This window comes from Macrotis lagotis, chromosome 5 (assembly GCF_037893015.1).
Source record: "Macrotis lagotis isolate mMagLag1 chromosome 5, bilby.v1.9.chrom.fasta, whole genome shotgun sequence".
In the NCBI taxonomy this organism is placed as follows: Eukaryota; Metazoa; Chordata; class Mammalia; order Peramelemorphia; family Peramelidae; genus Macrotis; species Macrotis lagotis.
In genome coordinates this window covers 185,763,084-185,787,550 of record NC_133662.1, presented here as the reverse complement: position 1 = coordinate 185,787,550, position 24,467 = coordinate 185,763,084, and the positions used below count along the sequence as shown (strand labels likewise).

The window sequence follows — 24,467 nt, the reverse complement described above, 5'->3', positions numbered from 1 at the left end:
TGACACGGTGGATAAGAGCACTGGTCTTGGAGTCGGGAGTACCTGAGTTCAAATCCGGCCTCAGACACTTAATAATTACCTAGCTGTGTGGCATTGGGCAAGCCACTTAACCCCGATGCCTTGAAAAATCTAAATAATAATAATAAAAATAATCATAAATCCAAGATAAACCCTTCATTTGAAATTTAAAGCCATTCATAATCTGCCACTCTCCCACCTTTGTTGTTCAGTCTTACCTGTTTTCCTATTTGGAATTTTCTTGGCAAAGATACTGGAATGGTTTGCCATTTCCTTCTTCAACTCATTTCACAGGTGAAGAAACTGAGGCAAACAAGGTTAAGTGACTTGCCCAGGGTCATACAGTGAGTTAAGTGTCTGAGGTCAAATTTGAAATCAGGTTTTCCTGACTTAGCCATCTAGTTTTTTTACATCCTAGAGATACAGACAATGACATAATTTCTGATTCTTGTTTTTTCCCAGTAATTTCTTTTCTAGAATATCTATTAAATACTAACCAAAACATTTAGGCTTTTTGAAAATTTACTACAAACTTACTACACTACTCTTTCCCCCTTCCAACTTCTGAACCATGTCTCATATTTTACTATTTGATGTAAAGCTTCCCTTTTTCTTTCCTTCTTTTCATCTTAAAGCTCCTTTACATTATCTCCCTCTTCTTTTTAATTATAGTCTCTGATGAAAAATTGTCCTTCTCCAGATCAATACTAATCCCTGTCTTACCCTCTTTTTATTCCTTTCTTTTTTTTGTCTTCTCCAGAAGATTGTCTCCAAAAACCATACCCTCTTTCTTAATATTCAGTCTCTCTCCATATCACTTGGTTCATTCCCTGCTGCCTACATACTCAGGGAACATTCATTTTTCAAAAAACAATAAAATCTTCTCATTTGGCACTAGTATCCTCTCAAACAATCATTAAACTTCTAAAACAGGAGTTCTTAACTTTTTTTTTGTGTCAGTGGCAACCTTAGGAAACCTATGAACCCCTTCTCAGAACAATGGTTTCAAATACATAAAAAATAAATAGGTTACAAATGAAACCAATTATTATTTTATTGAAACACATATTAATATGAATATAAGTAATATAATTATATGTAATATATATTAATATATTCATATTCACAAGTTATTTGAAATTCAAATGAAACCAATTATAAGTTATTGAAATTCATATATATAATATACATATATTTTAAGTAAACAAAAAATGGGTTCCAAGTTAAGCACCCCATCCTATCATTTACATATTAGTGTTCTATCATATTCATATTGCCCAAATTATATAGTCAGATGAATGACCCAACATAGAAATGTAGGTCAAGAATTGGGGAGTAGGCTAGGTTGCAACTGGAAAAAATCTCAGTGCTTTCAATAATCTTAAATGCCACCCTTAACACACAAAAAGTTTTATCTTCTGTATACTCTTTTAGAGAAAACAACAAGGTGGTACAATGGGTAGAAAGTCAGACCTGGTGTCAGGAAACTCATCTTCCTGAGTTCAGATCTGGCCTCAGACTAGTTGTGTGACACTGGGCAAGTCACTTCAATCTTTTTCAGTTTCTTCATCTCTAAAATGATTTGGAGAAGGAAATGGCAAAACACTCCAGTGTCTTTGCCAAGAAACACCCCCAAACAGGATCATGAAGAGTCAGATACAACTGAACAAAATTCTCTTAGTGATTAGAGAACAGCCATGGTGTCTAACAGTGGTATCAAATTCAAATATAAAAAGGGATTTCAGCAGTCAACTTCATATTGAGTTAGAAAACCACGAATTAACATTTTCTATGTTGTACCAAATTTTTATTAATTTAAATATCTCCTAGTTAAATTTTAATTTGGTTCTGGCCTCCAGAATTTTCCAACAGCTTATGGCAGTGAACTAGGAGTATGACACCTCTGATGCAGTGGATAGACAGCTTTTGAGAATCTCTAGGTCAGCAAATAGGCTCCCATATATTATCAAAAATGAGCATAAAAGCTATCAAGATCATGTCTGATCACAAAACAAAGTAAGCCAAAACTGTCTCACTTTTGTCCTAGTCTTCTCAACACAAAACTTTGCTTTTAGGGAGGGTTTAATAAAGGCTTGTTAGAATAGTGATCAAAGCCAATTCCAAAAGACTTGTGATGGAAAATGCCAATCACACATTCAGAGAAAGAACGATGGAGTCTGAATAGACCAAGGCACATTATTTTCATTTTTAAAATGTTTTTTTCTTTCTTGTGGTTTTTTCCCTTTTGCTCTGATTTTCACAATATGACTAATAGAAATGTTTTTTTTAAAAAATGCTTGCTAATAGATCAACTGATAATGTGAAGGACTGTTGGACAATCTGAACTGGATAGAATGTTAAAAGACCTACGAGGTTCCTAGAACTTTGGGTATATTAGGACATGTCAAGAATCAAACAGATTTAAGAAGACCCATATGTTTTGCTGTTTCCACATTATGCCATCCACTCTTGGGTCATCAGATCGTCTCCCTCACACCTCATCAGAGATGTCCAAGCTACTTTCCATAAGTCTCTTTACTCTACTGATGTTGTTCACCTTTATATATTTCCCCTCCCCAATCCCCTTCTTTTCCACCCCACCCCTACTTGAGGACAGGTACTGTCTTGCTTGCTGTTATTTATATACCTGATGATGCCATTCCCAGTTGGTATTAATATCCCAGTGAAGAATATCTGGCAAACAGCAAGTTCTTCATAAATGCTCATCTATCCATTTATTTATCTCTGCATAAAGTAACCAAATTGTTGAGATCTTTGCTAAACAAATGTGTTGAATTTTATAAGTCAATTACGACATCTGAACTTTCCCTCTTCATCAATATTAATATCATCAATAACTCAATAGTAATGTTTGGATATCTATGACTGTGAGAGAGGCGGGGATGGATAGAATTGTTATGAGAACTACTACTGATGGTAGTAAAAGCAGATAAGCCTCAGAATATTTTTGAAAGTACTAATGATTAATTGAACTCTAAAGAATGCTAATATGAAAAAAATTCACTATTTCAGAAGACTGGTGATTTCACTGAAGTGAACAGTCCCTTCCACTGCTACAGAGATAGTTTTATGAGTTGCTAAAACTAAAAAGTTATCAAGTTAGATAAGGTGGCAGTCTGGTTAAAGATACCCATCTTGTTGCAAAACTCATAAAAGCTTTTCCAACTTTGTAAGGCCTTTACAGGCTTTGTACTTTGCTGGCATAATCTTCTAAAACTCAAGGTCACTTCAAAGCTATCATAAAACAGTAGATTTTAGTGAAAGGAGTCTAATAATGCTGAAGAAAGATGAAAATTAGGGAATCAGCTAAAAACATGTACTGGGTGAAAGTGGGTGAACTTAAAAGGTGTTTGAAATTTCTGAGTATATTCTAAAGGTCTAGCTTGGAATCGGTAGCTCTGCTATGACTCTACCTTTGATAGAATTTACCTAAAAACAAAAATTAAAAAAAAAATCTAAGTTGAAATATAGAAACCCAGAACATGTGGTTTGGATGTAGCAACATCCAGGGTAAAGACCAATCAAGATAAGGAAGTTAGAATGTTTATGGAACCACAAGGCCATTATTTATAGTAAGATTCTTAGATCAAATGTCTGGAGGGATGAGGTTAATTAGGATGGAAAGTCCCAAGGTACCCAACTAAATAGTGGGGAATGATTCTCAGATTTTGTCCAAGGGAAGAGTCAGGCAATTCTTCAATAAGAAAGTAAAGAACGAGACACCAGGCCTTCTTAACTGATGAAATATAAATTAATGTAAAACATACAAGGGAGAAAACACAAACTTCCTAACTTTACTACCAACAGCATGTCCCATGAAAAGTTCTTTATTACCAAACATAGATTTCTGAATTTTCCTGTTTTGGATGCAGCCATTCCCCAAAATAAAGTGAAGCACATTGGTTGGGCTCCTTGCAGTAAATTTTTGGGAGGCAAAGAAGAGAATCACACAATTTGGTCAGGCACAGTTGGGCTGTAATCTGCATCACTGTAAGAAATTCCTGAATCAGTAAGATAAAATTCACTTGAGTATTTGAGAGTAAAAATCTATTTTTCATTTTATTTCTTTAAAAATCATCTAAACATGGTCTAAATGGTTCTTAAGTGAAGTCTCAAAGCTACAATTTGAAATTCTGACACTAGATAAAGAAACCAATATATGTGATACAACAACAGCTCCAAAAAATAAAACCTGCTACAGGAAAATATGCCTGAAAATACCCCATTTCTCCTATATTCGAAATGAAAAAATTAAAATTAGGATATAAAATTTAAAAACACTGTAATAAAAATACTTTTAAATCTTCATTGAATTAAATTGAACTTCAAATTGAAACCAAATCCCAGGTGGAATTTTATAAGGAAGTTTATTCACAAGGCCAGAAGAAGCATTTTGATATCATAATGGAGTTAATGACTAATTCTGCCCATTCTCATCAAGTATATGCAGAGCAATCTCATGAAGAAGCTGTTTCTTCCTTATCAGTTTCAGTGATATATGAGATCTGCTATCTGAAATTCATTGAGAATAAAATTTTCATTGTCAGTGATCATAATGGGCCTGGAAAATATATAAAATTATTTAGTTGTCTACAAAGACCTAACCCAAACTCACATACCCATACCCAATTAGTTCCAAAGTCTTGCAATTTCTACCTTCTTAACACATCTCCCATTTATAGCCCCTTTTCTAGCCTGATATTGCCACTTTCCTGATACAGACAAATCATTATCATCACTTCATGCCTGACTATTGCAAAGATTTTAGTCAACATGCCTTAAAGTAGGGGTCTCCCCAGTCCAATTCATCCTCTTAATCAAATACCAAAGTGATTTTACTAAAGCAGATGTCTGACCACTTTACCCCCTCCTTTCCATTAAATAAATTCCACTGGCTCTAATTTATCTCCAGGATAAAATATAAAGTCTTGTTTGGCTTTGAAAGCTCTTCAAAAAAGACTGTTTTTGCAGTTATCTTCTTCCCCTCATCTGCTATTACTCAGGAACACTGGGAATTTTGTTGCTCTGCTCTTAAGATGCTCCATTTTCCAACTCCAAGCATTTTTCATATGCTCCTTTTTCCAACTCCAAGCATTTTTCATACCTCCCATACCTGAAATGTTTTTCTTCTTGGGTTCTTTTACTGGTTTCCCTGACTTCCAAGTCTTAGCAAAAAGTCTGCCTTCTGATGCCTTCCTTGGTCCTTTCTAATGCCAGTGCCTTCTCTACATTATTGCCAATTTATTCTTCTTTGTCTGTACTTAGTTCTGCACAAGTCTGTGAGCCCCTTGAGAGCAGAGGCTTTTTTTTTTCTTTGAAATTTCTTTGTAATTTTCATGGTAATCTCAATGCTTTAGTAATGCCTTGAATTTGACAGGGAGAACAAGGAGCTCAACATTCATGAGACACAAATGGCTTAAGTGATACTGCTTTATTTAACATTTTGTCTACTGATAAATGGAGTTATCACAGGAAGGGTGTGACTCAGACAGCCTACTGATAAAAGTAATGGACTCTGATGTAGAGCATGGTATCTCTTATCTTCATTGATGTTTATACTGTTTGATGCCCCCTGAAATTTCTTCTAAAACCAAAATCAGTTCATATACCTGTATAAAATCTGACCTTCCATCATTACTAGTTCCACAGTGATTTATACTGGCCCCTGAACCACAAGCCCTACCTCATATAGGTACCCATGATTCATACAGGAGAGGAAGCTTTTCACCAAGGGAGTGTCCCACAGTCTGCACTTGAATTGGCCTTTCACTTGTAGACCATTCTCAAACATACTCTCAAGGCTCACCTTCCACAGTCACCTCTTCTTATTCATTCTGTTGTTCTCATGTCCACTGCACACCTAAAACAGAAAATCATAACTACTGTCACATTCACAGCAACTATGCTATTTCTCAAATTCTTTAAAGCAACAAGTAGGGACAGATAGGTAATGCAATGGCTAGATCACCAGCCCTGGAGGCACGAGGACCTGGATTCAAATGCAACCTCAGATACTTAATAATTAACTAGCTGTGTGACCTTGGGCAAGTCACTTAACCCCACTGCCTTGCAAAAACAACAAAAAAATAGAATCTCAAAAATAAAATGCTATTGTCTTGGAGTTCAGCCTCATTAAAAAAAAAAGTACCAGGTTTTTACTATTTCCCAAAGTTCCTAAATGCTCTTCCAACAAACTGCAAACATTGTTCCTCCCAATTGCAGGCATGATCAACAAGAGATAGAGAAATCCTTTGCTGAATCACGGTCCTTAAATCTTTCTTTCCTGCAGTATCTCAAATACCAGGGATGTTTTCCACACTCTCTTGGTCTGCTTTGGGCCTCCAAGCCTATAACCCAGAAAATAATTTTGGGGTCTACCCCGACCCAAAGCTAGTCAATTTTGGACAAGCCTGGAAACATGAGGCTTTTGACTTAAAACTGTCCTGACTGAGGCCTTGAATAAGCAGAAGACGTTTTAAAAATATATCATCCTCAAATGCTGAGACACAATCCATTCCACAGCACAAGTCAGAGGATAATACTCATCTGGTCACACAAGGCTAAGAGCAGCATTAGAGCCACCAAATTCCTTACTAAGATTTGTTGTGGAAAAACAAAAGCCTGACTTCATTACCCAGGACATTTGAGGGGATTAAAAAAAACTCAGGAGAAAGAGGTTAAAGAGTATCCATGGACTGAACCAGAGACTACATTACTGGGTTTAAACTCCAATAAAGCTATTGATAAAAAGAAAGTCCTTCTATACATCAAAATATTTAGAACAATTTTTTTGTGATAGCAAATAATTGAAAACAAAGTTGATATCCATCAGTTGGAGAAAGACTAAACAAACTGTGGTATGTCAATATAATGGAACATTATTGTGCTATTAAGATAATATGGATATATGATGAATATGGAGAAGCATGGAAAGATCTAAAGGAACTGATGCAGATTTGGGCAAGCAGAGTCAAGAAGATACACATAATAACTTCAACAATGTAAATGATAAAAAAACAACCACATATCAAGAGTCAAGTAGAGCAGCTAGGTGGGGCAGTGAAGAGGGCACCAGTTCTAGAGTCAGAAGGACCTGAGTCCAAATTTGGCCTCAGACACTTAATAATTACCTAGCTGTTCGACCTTAGGCAGGTCACTTAAACCCATTGCCTTGCCAAAAAAAAAAATGTTAAGTCAAAGTATGTATCAATTGTAAATACCAAACATGACTTAAGATGAAGAGATGTAAGATGACAGACAGAAGCAAGATGGAGGGGTACAATATTCCCTAATGAACAACTTTAAAATAGTTTGTCAAATCAAATTTTAGAGTAGCTCAAACAAAAGGTGAGAGTGAGACATTTTTCTGGAACTAGATAATACAAGATTTTCAGAAGGAGAAACCTGTGACACTGAGGTGGGGATCACTCCCACCCCAGTGCAAAAGCACCATCAGCTGTGGGCACTATTTGATAACTCCACTTCTAATTACCCAGCTCCAGGTTGTGATTCCAGGACAGAGAGAAGTGTTTTCAGGAGCATGAGAGCTACTTCTCAGTGAGGAGCGAAAAACCAAGAGTAGAGTGATCACATTTTTCCTGGTTCACAGACGCCTTTTGGAAGCAGTGAAAATTTAAAGAGTCCCAGAATCAGCTATGAAAACAGCAATGGGGAAAAAACTTGAAGCTTCAGTCAGTGCCCCACAATGAAGAAATAAGGGGGTAAACAAGCAAACAAAAAAGAACTGATCATAAAAATTTACTATGTTCACCAGGAAGATCCAGGGACAAATTCAGAAGATGACAATAATGTGGAAATATTTTACAAGCTAAGTCTCAAAGCAAAAAGTTGGCATAAGTCAAACAAGATTTCCTGGAAAAGCTAAAGAAAGTTATTCTAAAAAAAATTATTTTTAAATCTAATAACAGTGAAAGAGGAAGAATTGGAGAAAAAAAACCCTGAAAACAAGACACAATAGTAAAAGAAGTAAAGAAGGTACCAAAAAAAATTGTGAAGAAAATAACAGACCAACTGGTAAAAAAAGGCACAAAAATCCACTGAAGAGAAAAATTCCTTTAAAAAGGGATGGCTAAGTGGCGCAGTGGGTAGAGCACTGCCTTGCAAAAAAAAAAGCAAAAAAAAACCTCAAAAAAAAGTACAATTGGCCAACTGGAAATCTAGGAACAAAAGCTCACTAAAGAAAATAATTTTTTTAAAAATTAGAATTGGGGACAGCTAGATGGTACAGTGGATACAGCACTGGCCCTGGAGTCAAGAGTACCTGAGTTCAGATCTGGACTCAGACAATAATTATCTAGCTGTGTGACCTTGGGCAAGTCACTTAACCCCATCTGCCTTGCACACAAAAAAAAACCCCTAAAAAAACTAGAATTGATTAAGTGGTACCTAATGAGTCTATAAGACATCAAGAAATAAGAAAGTCAAAAGAATGAAAAATAAAGGGGAAAAAGTTCAAAAGTTCAAAAAGAAAAACAACTAACTTGGAAAATCAATTGGGAAGAGATAATTTAAGAATTATTAGACTACCTGAAAAACATGACCAAAAAAAGAGCCTTAAGATTTTGATCACTAAACCCACTGAGGGCAAAAATAGAGAAAGAAAATTACAGCCCAATTTCCCTAGTCAATATTAATGAAAACTCTTTTGAATAAAATACTAGTAAGGAGACTACCTTCTGACTATCATGCACAATGATGAAGAATGGAGAACTGGTTCATTATCTGGAAAACTATAAAGACAATTGACCATATCAATAAGAAAAATAAAGAAATCATGAGTATAACAGAGGCAGAAAAAGCTTTTGACCAAATACAATTATTCCAATTAAAAAAAATTGACAAAAAATAGGAATATGGAGCACAGTGGACAGAACACTGGCCCTGGAGTCAGGAGGACCTGAGTTCAATTGTGGCCTCAGATATTTACTTAGCTGTGTGACTTTGGGCAAGCCACTTAACTCCTTTCAAAAATAAAAATGAAATCAGGGGAAAAAAAAAGGCACAAATGGAGGTTTTCTCAAAAGAAAAGTACAAGAGCAAGAGGCACACATATATATATATATTATATATAATATATATTATATATAATATATACATATATACACACACATATATATGTAAGGGATAAACTAGATGTCCATTATTTGCTATTCAATACTGTATTATAAATGCTACCTAAAGCAATAACTCAAGAAAAAAATTACTATTTGCAAATGATATACTTAAGGGTACCTTAAAGAATCAACTAAAAACTAATTGAAAACTAGCAAACTTTAAGGATATAAAACAAAACCACATAAATCACAAGTATTTCTATAAATTACCAGCAAAACCCAACAGCAAGAAACAGAAATAGAATTCCACTCAAAAAAAATATTAAATACTTGAAAGTCTACCAGTCAAGATAAACCCAGGAACTATATGAACCCAAGTACAAAGCATTTTTCACACAAAAATAGAAATGGAGAAACGGTCATAGCTCATGAGTAGACCAAGCTAATATGATAAAAATTATTCTGCCTAAATTTACTTATTCAGTGCCATACCAGACTACTAAAAAATTGTTTTATAAAGGTTTAAAAAATAACCATTCATCTAAGTACAAAAGATCAAGGAAATCAATGAAAAAAATGTGAAAGAAGATGGCATTGAAGTACCAGATTTCAAACTATATTACAATGTGGTAATCATCAAAACAATCTGGTACTGGCTAAGAAACAGCAAACTGGTTCATTGCAAAAGATCATAGTAGAAAATGATCACAGTAATTTAGTGGGTAAGAAACCCAGAAATCCAAGCTTTTAGGGCAAGAACTCAGCATTTGAAAAAAAAAAATTGCTGTGAAAACTGGAAAGCAATTTGGAAGGGCAGAGCACTTAAAACATTCCAAGCACAGCACTAACGTTTTTTTTATTTCAAACAAAGATTGTCTCATTTGCTCCTCACAAACCTGGGAAGCAGGTAATATTATGTCATTTTACAAATAAAGGAAATGAGGTAGGTTAACTATTGACTTGCTAAGATCCTAATAAAGGGTCTGAGACCAGATCTGAGCTCAAGTCTTCCTGACTTTCAAAATAGTCCTCTATCCACTGCCCCACCACCTGCCTCTTCTGTTACAGCAGATAACCCCTTAATTTCTCTTTAAACATCAATTTAAATCCTATAAAGTATAAATATATCTTAAAAATGACTAAATAATTCAAAGAATCTTTTAAAAATCATACATCTGCAGAGAAAATTCTCTCCCCAAAATGCAAAAATTTAGTGATTTATAAATGTAAACTACATGAACATATTAGCTGCTGCAAATAGAAATGTTCTAGGGTCAAGCACAACATACAGCACAGCCCCAGGAGAAGAACAACTTACCAACTGGAGCCAGGCAGAGGTACTGACCAGGGACTTTTGTATGGATTAACTTTGTGCACATGAGTACCTGATTCACTCTTTCTTCTTTGTTCCCAAATGCTCCAGCTCTGAGGTTGTGGCTTCAAAGCAATTCAACATCTCCCAGCCCCAATTTCAATGACTCTCATGTGGATTTCTTTTTGCTCCTAAGAAAATCAAAACATGAAGTGGGGGGAAGATCTTATCATAGTCCTACTGTAGTGCATTTTGCTGATGGTGGTGGCAAAGGAAAAGAAACAGCATCTAAATATACTGTCACTGATAACAGTCACATGCTGCCACTACCTCTAAGAAGGTAGGGGTACTGGCAATATCTGGTTCTAGTTTATGAGCAACCAAGGTCTGGGTGCCTCCATGGCCTTTCCCAGCAACGTTCTCACATTCTTGCTGGCATCAGCCTTTTTTTAGATCCTCAGATATTCAAGGATAATGTGTGGTGCTTCCCTAGGACTTGCCTCAGGAGCAAGAGCTTTATCAATGGAGGTAAGATGGAAGCCATGATCAGGTAGTGATGAGATGGACAATATTAAATATTCTTCTACCTGAAAATTTCAGTACTAGAGGAAAGAAAAACAAGAGATGAGAGGATGAAAGGAAGGTATACTGGTACAACAGACAATAGAATATTGTATTAGGGAATAGATGACCCAAATTCAATGATCAAATCACCTTTTTTTTTTGGACAGATTCCTCAACTGTAAAATGATAAAATTGGAAGATCCCCAAGATCCTTTTCTAGGCTTTCAATCTAGGATCATATGGTGGAAGCATTCAAACATACAAAATAAGCAGAATAACATTATTTTCTGGAATCTAACCCAGGGTCCAGCAGAATACTTTGCATAAAAGTTGCACTAGAAAAAAAGAGATCTGATTCTTTGTCTTCCTTCTTAAAAGTAAAATGCAAGTGTTAATAGCACATTGGAACAATCTCATCTACATAAATAGCTACTATGAATGCAAGGAGCCATGAATTTTGCCTAGTGTAGTAGTTTTTAGTTTGGTTTTACAGGAAATATGATCAGGATGGGAAGGGGAGTGTTACTTGTTCATGAAAGGAGAGAAATATGTGAAATACAGTCTTAATTCAGTTATGTAAAAATTGTTTAATATAAAGGACAGATATGTCTACACTCTCTACCTTTGTCTGATGGGTAAATATGATTGTACATACCCAATTAGTGACATAACTGTAAAGTATAAAGATGAGAGAACATGAAGTAAAGAAGAAAAAAGCATTTTTATTTTTTTTGTCAATTAATGAAGGACCTGAAATATGAAAACTTCCACTGCAGAATACTGGTTTCACTCCATAAAAATATATTCCAAAAAGTATGTTACCTGGGATAATATTTTTATATACATGCATCTAATTAAAAAACCCCCTTCACACTCAAAATCTTTTGGCCTTCTACCATTCTAAACTTTAAAGCTTAATAATTATTTAGATTAGCAAATCTATTTCAAAACAGGGTGAATGACTCCATCTAGCACCATACTTTATCATATAATTAAATTTTTTTAACTTACTAACTTACTTTTTGAGGCCTAAACGCATACAGTACAAGCATCATAAAACAATCTTATATCTGGTATTTTTCTACCACATTTTCCCAAATATCACCTGAAATTCAGATTCTCTGATAGAAAAATATCACATTTCAGATGCTACTATTCAACAATTTATAATTGGTTTTGGAATTTTTATAACGGTCACATTCTGCAATTTAAAATTTTAGAACATTTCATTGAAATCTCATTACCTTCAATAAGGGTTAAAAATACATTTGATACAATTCACAGGTGGGCAAAACAAAAATGTTACACTTTACAACAGCCATTTTAAATTTCACATTGTTTCATGGATGTTACACAAAGTCTAAAAGGCATTTTGTAATAAGTAACTTGTACAGTTTTTTGCAGTAGAGTACTTCTTCATACAAGATGTTCTTTACTATTTAAAGGTCCTCATGACAGGAGTCAAATACACAAAAATATAAAGGCCTTCACTATCTTGAGAAACTGCTTTATAAATCTAGAGCAGACCTGAACATCATCAGTGGTTCCCCCCCCCCCCTTTTAATTTCTTCTTGATATTCTTGCTTGGCTTTATTTTCAGTTAATCAAAAAAGGATCAATTCCAAATATTAATATTGTGAAAAGTCCTTAAGTATTTATCACCTATACTAAAAACCCAACAAATTATTACTTTGAAATATTTGGGTCAATATAAGAGTACCAGTTAGTTTTATGTAAACTATGTATTATCTCCTCTTTTCATTATGTTAATGAATTTGGTTTAGCATGCTGCTTCTACTAAGGTGACAAAATTAATCATAACTTAATTGAAATAAAAAAAGTATAAAAAGTTAACATAAATGTATAGCTACTTATATTTACCTGAATTTATCATTTCCAATTATTTTTAACAATGTTCAAGTGTAATTTAAAAGGCTTTAGTATTACAAATGTCAATGATCTATAAATAGCAGCATTATGCATGACAGTATAAATGAAACTGTCAGCATTTCCATTATTGACCCTGTTTTTATAGAGTTATAATGAAAATATGCAGAGTTTAAGCTTCTGTCTGAAACTGAGTATTCATGTGGTCTTAGGCCATCACTAATTTTTTTCCAATTTGGATTTAAACTTAGATGTCAACTTACAGGTCTGAAGCAAAAGAGAAAGACTGTTTAGTGGTTTCAGACTTGTTTGGGTATCTAAGAAGGCAAATTTTTAAAAATGCAATTGTAGTGAACATTTTTCTGTTTATAAATCAAAGATTCTCACACTGACAAGAACTCATCAACAGTAACTTGACTGTGATACTGTCCATCTCTAGGAACTCCCAAGTTTCAACCACTTATTAGATGTCTATAAAATAAAATTAATTAGCAGACAGAAGAGTAATTTAAGGTAACCTTAATGGTCTAACGAACCTTCCAAAAGGAAGGAAATATAAAGTTAAAGCTGATATACCAAACTTAACTTATACTGATGAATCTCAGTACTAAAGATTTATCATCACATAACTCTTAACTAATCTCAGAATAACTTCACCAATTACAAAGTATAACTGAGTGGATAAGCCTTAACTCCAGATGTCCTTGCTTTTTGAGGCCTAAAGCCATGATTTGAAAAGTATCATAATGCCACACACACTCATTCATACACGATTTTGTGTGAAGGTATAGATTTGCTGACTTCTTCTATTATATTCTTCTTAACACTGGTAATTAATTCCATGTGTCCACTGCCTGCAATGGACGAGTGCTGAGAAAATCCAACTTCCACAGTGAAAGGTATATTTTAACCAAATGAAGAATAAATAGTAAATCCTCCACACAGGCTCAAATTGGAACTATTTCATTTAGTATAATGCTGTGAAATGATCAGTTTTCTTTTTTATCTGCAGTCTTTTTGAAACACAAGGCACAAACAGGAAGCAGACATTCCAAAGAGTGATTGTCTGAAAGAAATGTAACTGTTCAGAGTCCTTAGTCCATTTTTATTAGAATATCTCCTTTTTTTCATGTCTATGCAACATCTTCTAGGTAATCTGCAACATCACTAAGTTGAGAAACAGTAAGGTCCTGTGTGAGTTCTTCAAGCTTTTTGCAGAAAGAAAGAGGAAACAAATAATCAGTTATCTAATACAACTGTAATACATTAAAATTATTATCATTTACAAAATGCTTAATAAAGCCCATTCAAATGCATTTCATCATTTGATTTTTTACAATTCTAAAAACTTATTAGCTATTTGATAGATGAAAAAATGTGAGGCTGAAAAATTTGGCTCAGGTTCACATGGTTCCTAAGAAGCTAAGCTGAGAGTAAAAAAATTGATCAGTTTCAAATAAACTTCAAGTGAAAAATCTAGGAAAATTTGGCTAAGCATTACTTTAATAAGATGAACAAAAAGAGAAAATGGTCCCCAAAATATTGTAAATTGGTATTATTTTTATCTATTGTATACTTTACTTGGTATAAACACATCTTTCTGATCCTCTACCGGTAGCCTAAATTTTACTGAAACTTATTAAAATCAGGGGAAAAGTGGACATTTTAAAACTTCTATGAATGATTTAAGATCAAAGAATCTAAGAATTAAGAAACCTAAGAAGTTATCTAATCAGTCAATAAGAATTATTTTTTGAATTGTTCAATCCATACCTTAAACAAGAATCCCCTTTAAAGTGGGCATCTAGATTTTGTGGGACAAACCTCCAGTGATGGCAAGATCAAAGTCAAAATTGAACCTAAGGAATCTTTATCTAGAAACTTTTGTAGTTATCAAATATAGTCAAAAAAATTAAATCCAGAGTCATACAAAAGAAAATATGATTGTCTAAGTGAAACAGAACCATTCATAATATCCCCATTTCCAAATCATTTTATCTGTACTCTGGTTATTGTCTTCCTAAGGGGAACCTTAAATCTGGAACTTCAGAGACAGAGCCAAGATAGCAGCATCAAGTTAGCATGCTCCTGGAACTATGCCTTACAAAACTTCACATGAACCCTCTACACAGACATTAAAGCTACAGATTCCACCAAAAGAAGAGCAAAACAAATTCTCAATTTAAGATTTCATGGGGGGGGGGGGGGGGGCAGCTAGGTGGTGCAGTGGATAGAGCACTGGCCCTGGAGTCAGGAGTACCCGAGTTCAAATCTAACTTCAGACACTTAATAAATTGCCTGTGTGTCCCTGGGCAAGTCACAACCCCACTGCCTAAAATTAAAAAAAAAAATGAAAAAGAAAGATTTCATGGAATATCTTCAGTAAAGATCTGTCTCTTCAGGGATAAAGGGGAAGCAAAGCCCTTAGGCAAGAGAGCAAGAAATATGCTAAAATTCGAAACCTCACATAAGAGTTTAAAAAGAAATTTTAAAAACCAAGAAAAAGAGGAAGATAAAAAAGAATAAAAGAAATGAGAGCTATGCAGAACTATGAAAAATTGACTAAAGAAATTAACTTCTTTAAAAGTAAAAATGACCAAGGGAACCTAGACTCACCTCTGCCTCTGAGACCCAGGGCTCTGATAAAGTGAATTTTCATCTTATCTTTTTTGAAGCCATGATACCATGCCACTTTTTGGTAATTTTTAAACAAGACAACCTGGTATTTAGCCATTCTCTTATCTCCCTCCTAACATAACCCAAACTCGGTCGCTTCTGCCTTTCTCTGTCCCCACTGTACTACTCTTTCTCCATTAGATAATTTCCTGGAGGGCAGGGATGGTCCCCAGCACTTACCACACAATGTCTGGCATAGAGCAATGCGAATTCATTCATGTAAGATAGGACAACATCTCTTAGATGTCATGATTAACTTTTTCTTCAGACATCATTGGAGTATGCTAAGATTAACATGATTATACTTTACCAAATAAAAAGTCTCACATATTTGGAATAGTACATAATGAAGACAACAGAAGATTTTGGGTGATCAAGAAGGAACTGTGTTTTTATACAAGTAGAAAACAAAGATCCAAGAGAAGAATAAGGCAACAAGCAAAACAATATAAGGGAAGAGATATAGAAGTTCACAAATGAGATGTGGCATCAAGAAATACTAGGTGGTAAAAATAAGTTCAGAAAAATGTTAATAAATGATATTTGAAGAGGTTGCTTAAATGGGAAATTTTTTGAACTAGAATTCAAAGTGTATACTTGAAACTGAAATTAGTTAGAATGCAACAAAAAGAGTCAACCTATCTTCAGAAAATAAAATGAGTTTGTTCACAAATTGAATGTGTAAGATGTTCAGAATATATAACACATATAGTTTGTATTGTATTTCTAAATTTAACTAGCTTCATTATTGAAGTACTCCATAAATATTTAACCTTTGAACTACATTATATAATCTCCCTGACAGAGGTATTCATCTATTTTGTTTATATTTTCCTCAGTAAATAATGCATGCTTTACAAAACTGACCCTGAAAAAAGTTGCCAGATCATATGCCCCTCAGAAGTATCTTCTAGGGGCAGCTAGGTGGCGCAGTGGATAAAGCACCGGCCCTGGAGTCAGGAGTACCTGGGTTCAAATCCGGTCTCAGAAACTTACTAATTACCAAGCCACTTAACCCCATTGCCTTGCAAAAACCTAAAAAAAAAAAAAATCTTCTAAAAATTGATTGATATATACAGTACAGGACAAACACATTGGTTTAAAGTATTTCCGTGGTATTTCCTCCTCCATTCAAGTCCTATTCTGATAGGACTGTTAATATGAAATGATCTTTTTTGTGTGTTCTCAAATATACCAAAAAAAAAAAAAAAACCCCAAAAACCAAACATGGCAAGAACAGAGGTTTATCTATCAAGGACCAGTTCAAATGCCATTTTTTTCTATTAGAGCTTATAGGATTCCCATTGTCCAAAGTCATCTCTTTTCCCTTGAATACTTTAGCACCCTGAATCCCTCAAACTGTGCTTTTATATGCCATTTCATGACAATTTATACTCAGATCAGATCATAAGTTTCTACAGGACATGGACCATGTTTTATTCTTTCACCCTGAACCCCTCAATAACTGCTATAGTTAGGCCCTTGAACACAGTGTGTTTGTATACACACAAACATACAGTCACATCTAATTTAATGAATGGAATGACTGCTTCAACTAGGTTGGTCAAAGAAAAGTCCAGGATTCTATACAATGGACATATCTGGAGATGGAGTATTCTATTATTCTAAAAGGATAGTACATGAAGAAACATTCTGTGAGTATGTATGTGTGTGTGTATACATATACACACACACACATATATGTATGTCCTCACACATAAATTACCAGATGACCTCTGGACCATTTATGAACTATGAATTTGTTAAGGAAATAGTCCATTTCCATTAAGTAATCATGTTTTCCATAATTCTATTATAAAATATTCTTTTTAAGTTCTATTGAGATTGTTCTGTAATTCTTAAAAGTTAGAAAATCCTGGAGGCAGCTAGGTGGTGCATTGAATAAAGCACCAGTCCTGGAGTCAGGAAGATCCGAGTTCAAATCCAGTCTCAGACAAATAATAATTACCTAGCTGTCTAACCTTGGGCAAGCCACTTAACCCCAGAGCCTTGTAAAAAAAATGCCTCAAAAGTTAGAAAATCCTTAGGATTCTTCAAGTACAAATTGTATTGCAAAAAGAAATCCCCTCTACAGTCATTTATTCTCTGGTCAAAGAGATCCAATGACCGAGACCTAACTTAAGCTATAATAAACATATAATTAACAGTCACAAACATTTGCCCTAATTCTGGAAAATAACACTACCTAAACAATTTTTATTGTTCTAGTTCAGATTGAAAAAAACAACAAAACAAAACCCAGTATAGGCATGTTTTAGAATCAAAGTCATCCCCTAAAGTTGCACTTTTGAACAGAACCATCCATCCAGACCAGATTCTCAGTCATGGCTCCTGTTTTCTATTTAGATTCTAGTCTCTGCCTGATCTAAATCTTTGAACTAATTACTGTATACCTAATTAGACTTAATGTGTTTTCCTGCTCAGGGTGGATATCTCTATAGACTGACCTCAAATTGCCTTCTTGAATTTCACACCAGACCTATGTAGCTCAACACTCTACAACACTCAGCAAAGTACACTATACTATATGCCTTTCTATCCTAGAGGGATGGAAGGAATAGAGAAAGGGATTGGACTTGGGATTTTATTGGTACAAGAAACTCTCTAGATTAAGGAAACCCCTTAAGAATGCCACCCAAAATCTTCTCTTTAATTTTAGTCCTTAAAGTGCTGCCTAATGCAGGGAAGTCTGGAAGGAATGGCATGAACTGATGCTGAGTGAGATGAGCAGAACCAGAGGAACATTGTACTCCCTAATGGTAACATGGGGGTGATGATCAACCTTGATGGACTTGCTCATTCCATCAGTGAACAATCAGGGACAATGTTGGGCTATCTGCGATGGAGAATTCCACCTGTTTCCATGTTACTGGATTCAAATCCAAAGTCCAATGCTTACCAGCTGTGCTCACAGACAACCATCTTGAGCTGAACTTTAATCAGAAGCTGTAAAATGTTAACACGAGCATTTTTTACTTTACAATATTGCTGTGGGACTAGGCTTTGTAAACTCTAAAGTATAACACGAATGGAATTCATGAATGGCAATGTCATCCATGACTTCAACTATCAATCACTAAGCAATTATTAAGCTTCTACTATGTGCAAGGAGTTTAGGGATAAATAAAAAGACAGAAGTGAGAAAATTACTGTTCCCAATAACCTTAACTTGAGTAGAGAGTTAAATCATGTTCTAGTACATAAACACACAAAAATATGTAAAAAATAAATTCACAATGAAGGGGAGGGGTACACTACAAACTGTGGGAATCCCAAAAGGGCTCTTGAAGGAGGCTGGCATTTAAGCTGAACACTACTAGCTCTCAAAAAAGGTGAAAATGAGAATGTCTCCTCAAGGCCCAAAGATGGGAGAACAAACATCCTCAAGTTACACAGAGGATAAACCAGCTGACTAAAAGACACATATGTGAGCATCTACACTGGGGTCTTCTGGTGTGACAAAGCAAATGGAATGAATCTATAATACATCAAGAAACAAAGGAGAGAGGCAGCTAGGTGGCACAGTGGATAGAGCACTGGGTCCTGGAGTCAGGAGCACCTGAGTTCAAATCCGGCCTCAGACACTTAATAATTACCTAGCCGTGTGGCCTTGGATAAGCCACTTAACCCCACTGCCTTGTGAAAACCTAACCCCCCGCCCCCAAACAAACAAAGAAGAAAGGAGAAGCATTGGGATCCGGAATCTTTGTAACTTGAGTTCAGAATCGGTCTCCAATATTTCCTAGATGTCTGATTCTGGGAAAGTCACCTAATGTCTTTCAAGCTCAGTTTCCTCACCTATAAAATAAGGATAATAATATACAAAGCACTTTGCAAACTTTGCAAATAATTATCATAATTGAAATTTGGCTTGTATATGAAGGATGAGAAGGAAAAATCAACAACAACTTAGACAATATAAGTGCTGAAAGAAAGGTAGAGCCCTCACTAGAAACAGGGATGTTAAAAGGAAGAATGGGTTTAGGAGAAATGCTGAGTTTGAGATTCTTTTGAAGTGTCAAGGTAGAATTAATCTGGAGATGCAGGACAGGAGGCAGATGAAAGCTGGATATATATCTGTCTATAGAGATAAACCCATAAAAACTGATGAGATCAGCAAGAGAGAATAAAACACAAATAAAAGAAGGGGCCAAGAGCAAAGTTCCCACATAGAAGGTATAATATGGAAGATGAATCTACAAAGACAACCAAAAAGGACTGGTTCAAATGGCAAGGAGAGAACCATGACAGAGCAATGCCATAAAAATCCATGGAGAAGAAAGAGAGAATGATTTACATTAAAAGAGCTAAACATGTAACATGGTTCACCATTCTCCAGAGTGTGGTCCAAGCCAAATTAAAATATAATTGAGAATCACCTAATAAAATAATAATAATACAGTAAAAAAGACATTACATTTTGCAACTAAGTCAATATAACTTCCCAAGAAATGATCCATATATATGTATGTATTAATGACCCCCCCCACCCCAAGTTTGATATTACTACATTGTCATGATGAAAAGAGGTCAAGAGAGAGAGGACTCAGAAAAGGTCAGTGAAAGGGAAAACTCAAGTAGCATTTATCTGAGAGGGAAAAAAGGGAGAAAACTTGATATGCTAAATTTTTCTATTACAGATACTCTTAAAATTGTATTTGCCTGGCTGAAATTCAATTTACTTAAAGTAAAATTTATTTTCCTATTTTTTGACATTAGACATAAACACAGAATCAGAGAGTAGAAAGGAATTTTAATGTCCACCTAAGTACAACTCGTATCTGACAATAATTTCCACTGTAGCATACCTGTCAACTGCTCACCTTATTTATATCTGAAGACCTCTAAAAAGATAGAAACCATTTCCTTCCTTGAAGCAGCTCATTCTACTTTTGAACAGCTACAATTTTCATGAGTTTTTCCTGATTATTAGGGTTTAATTGATCTTCTGGCAACTTCTATACACTGTTCCTGGTTCTATGCTCTAGGGTCAAATAGAACAAAACTAATCCATTCTTCTTCATGAGAAGACCTTTAAATCCCTAAACACAGTATACATATTGCCTCTTAATTCTTCTTTTCTACATGCTAAAATAATGCCCGGTTCCTTCAAATGGTCCTAATGTGGCATGGGTTCAAGTTTCAACATAGTTGCCCTCTTATAGTCATTACAGACATTCAATATCATGCCTAAATCAGTGTTCCCAGAACTCCATACCAAACTTCAGGTGAATTCTGACAAAGGCAGAATGGAGTAGGATTATCATCTCCCAATTCATGAAAACTATGATCCCTCATAATACAATCCAAAACTTTAAAAGCTACGTGCTAATAAAAATTGAGCCTGAAAACAGTTAAACCCCTTGATACTTGTCAGAACATCTATTCACTTACACACAATTCTTTATCTAGAGTTGCATTATTCTAAAGCAAACATTCCTGAGAGGTGACATGGTGAAGTAAGTCAGAAAATTTTCACTTCTCCAAATTTCCTTCTTTTTTCTTAAATTCATCATTCTTTTACTACACAGTTGTGCAATTAATTTTCTGTACTCAAGTATATCCCTATTGAATTTCACCTTATCAATTTAGACCAAAGGCTCTAGGCACTCAAGATCTTTTTGGATCTTGACCAACTCATTCAATATACTTACTATCATTTACTCTATCATCAGAAAACTGAATGAGCTTATCATTCTCTATATCTAAGTCATTTATATATAAACATTATTGAACAGCACAGTAGCAAGATAAATATCACTGAGAAACTCCACTACAGACCTACTGCAACATTAACATTGAACTGTTAATAAGTACTCTTAAAGTCTAGCTATCTAGTAATTTCTAAATGCTTCTAGCTATATTATTGTCCAATCCTTATCTTTTAATCTCTCCATAAAAAGAGCATGAGATATTTTATCAAAAGCCTTGCTAAACTCTAGATAAACCATATCTACAGCATTCCATTCATCCATTAGTTTAGCAATCCTGTCCAAAAAGGAAAAGAGGTTAACTGGGTAGAACTTGCTCTTGAAGTCATGCTATCTTTCTGTAATCACAATTTCCCTGTCAAAGTATCTCCCAATAAGTCCTCCTAGAGTTTTCCAAAATTCAGTCAAATTCACTAGCCTATACCTTAAAAGACTGAATTCTCTTCTCTTCTTTGAATATTGGTACTTTTGATCTTTTCCAATCTTGTGATATGTCTTCTATTTTCAGTGATCTGACAGTGGCTCAGCAATCACATGCTAGTTCTAGGAAAAGTGACTTGAATTCATGAAGGACAGCTAACACTCCACTATCTCTTTACTTAGCTATGAATTTTGTCATTTTTGCTTTGTTATTTCCAATATAAAAATCATTCTTTGCAGAGAAAACAGAAATAAAATTTCAATAGCTATACAGTTTCTCTGGTATCAGTTATTGCATCTCATCTACACCAAACAAGGGTCTGATCTTGTTTGTGATCCTTCTTTTTTTACCCCCCATAAGTAAAAAAAGTCCTTTCAGGTTGCCTTTAGTTTACTTAGCTGACTTTAGTTCATTATATGATTTAGCATTCTCAATACAATATTTATAGAATTGTGTGACACTCTGAAACCTTTTGTTCTCTAGTTATGATTTCATCTTCTGTACAGTCTTTTTTAAAATTCTTAAGATGGCTGGTATTTTTCACTATATAATCACATCAATTTTCTCAGACAGATCAAATTTTTTTCCTCTTTATTGGAATTTTTTCGTGTGTCATCAGAATTTTACTCTAGAATACCTCTACCTTACCTTAGAAAAACTTTCCCTGAAGCAGTATAAGTCATCCAGTGTAAACTTCTTTCTCAACTCAGTTGTTTTTCTCTTTTTCTGTTTCTTCATACTGACATTACTCCAAGAATACAAATTAGCAAATTCCAACTGTATATAAAGTTTCCCTAGTCTACTAACTTATCAAATACATTTCTTAAGGGGCTGCTAGGTGGCACAGTGGATCAAACACTGGCCTTGTAGTCAGGAGTACCTGAGTTCAAATCCAGCCTCAGAAACTTAGTAATTACCTAGCTGTGTGGCCTTGGGCAAGCCACTTAACCCCATTACCTTGCAAAAACTAAAATAAATAAAAAAGTACATTTCTTAAGAAAGCAAGAGATTATTTAATAAAAACATGCATGAATAAAAGCATACTTTATCATTGATATTGATGTCATCTAGTTCCACAGAAATGTCTTCTTCTATCTCTTCACCAATACTTATTTCACTTTTTTCTGAGCGATGACTTATAGTACTATTTCCAGAAAGGAAAAAGAAAAGAGCATTGTGAGGATGTTACACCACTGTAATAATTACCCTGTATAAAATTTTAATTAAGAAAATTAAACCATCTAAGTTAAAAATCAGAGTAATATACATGAGCAGTGTTAAGATACTAAATATTCTTTGAAAAGTAAAGTGGTATAATGGGTCATGTGAGATATGGATGACCCGAGTTCAAGTTTTCCTGACATATAGGATATGAGACACAGGATAACTCACTTAACTTCTCATGCACCCCTCTAAAACTACAAATTGCAAAAGAAAAAAACCAAAAGAAATTAGAACCAAACAATTATGCTCAATTAGATAGATCAATAGCTCAAATTCTTGATATATTTTCTTTAAAATGTACTTTCTCATAAGAAAAATGTACTTTTCAACTAAATTTCTAAAATAGCTCATCTAGATTTGTTTTAATGGATTATATGTTTATGTGACAAACATGTAAGATTAAGAAAAGATTATATTTCAATTTATTTCTAACAAATATAGTTTTCACATTAGCCAACTCAACACAAATACCTGCTTAATGTTACTTTATCATAGCAACCATCTTAATGTTACATTATTTACATTTACTTTGAGAGTGACAAAAACTTTTTGAAAACTCTAAAACGGACTATACCCTTTTGACCAGACTATAAACTTTTGAAGGAAGGTTTAAAAGGATTTGTTGGGGCAGCTGGATGGCAGAGTGGATAGAGCACCAGTCTCGTGATCAGGAGGACTCAAGTTCAAATCTGACCTAAGACACTTAATGGTTACCTCGTTGTGTGACCCTGGGCAAGTCACTTAACCCAATTACCTTGCAAAAATAAAAAAAAAATGTTGCTATTCCCTGGAATACTAAAAGGAAAAAAAGGCTGTGCTGTCAAAGAGCTCACATTCTACTTGGGAGAGGAGGAACCCCAAATAAAAGAGTTCAGTTCCAGGGGAGATGACAAGTCCCAGAAATCCATAGGGTTTAGAGTAGGTATGTGTCTGGGCTGGAGGGAAAATTCAACAATTGGAGGGAAAAGTAAAATAGAAATGATAGGGTAACTTTATCATTTTTGAGTTTATTCATGTGTTAGATCTTCACAATAACCAGTCTTGCTTTGGTTATTCTATTATAATGAATTTCTATATTCTATACTACCCTATAAACCTATAAATAGGGACTGACTATAATTATTAAATTCTAAATAGGATTTATGTTTTTATTTTAGAAAATGCCTTCAGAATTATTTACGTGTATATTTTACTTAAATAGATTTGTCTACGTGGAAATTGTCTCTTACCTATTAAAATCATCCATGTAATCCTCTTCATCTCCAGCTCCTGAATTTTAAAAAACATATAGCATTATATATATGCATATATATATACATGTGTGTGTGTATACACACACACACACACACACACACACACACGTATATATGCACATAAACGTCTATTCACATACACACAATTCTTTATCTAGAGCTACATTATTCTAAAGCAAACATTCCTGAGAGGCAAGATGGTGAAGTAGGTCAGAAAATTTTCACTTCTCCAAATTTCCTTTATAAAAGAAAACAGAAGATCACCTTTTGTGCAACAGAAATGAA

The 24,467-nt window shown here is 34.5% G+C and overlaps 1 protein-coding gene across 12 annotated transcripts in view; it reads right to left on the bottom strand.

Annotated features, from left to right (window-relative positions):
* Positions 1-3,952: 3,952 nt before the first annotated feature.
* CEP43 (centrosomal protein 43) overlaps positions 3,953-24,467 on the bottom strand; it is a 60,993-nt gene continuing 40,478 nt past the window's right edge. For 3 of the 12 annotated variants that reach the window (XR_012468602.1, XR_012468604.1, XR_012468605.1), the window contains 4 exons: positions 24,159-24,198; positions 22,750-22,849; positions 10,432-14,084; positions 5,861-5,899 (listed from right to left, as the gene is read on the bottom strand). Coding sequence is in view for 6 of the 12 variants with exons in the window: in XM_074188021.1 (XP_074044122.1) it covers positions 14,010-14,084; positions 22,750-22,849; positions 24,159-24,198 (215 nt within the window). In the remaining 6 variants the exon portion in view is untranslated. Of the gene's footprint in view, positions 5,900-10,177; positions 14,085-22,749; positions 22,850-24,158; positions 24,199-24,467 lie in introns of those variants that run through there. The other 9 variants (XM_074188026.1, XM_074188025.1, XM_074188024.1 and 6 more) reach the window with 7 other exon arrangements.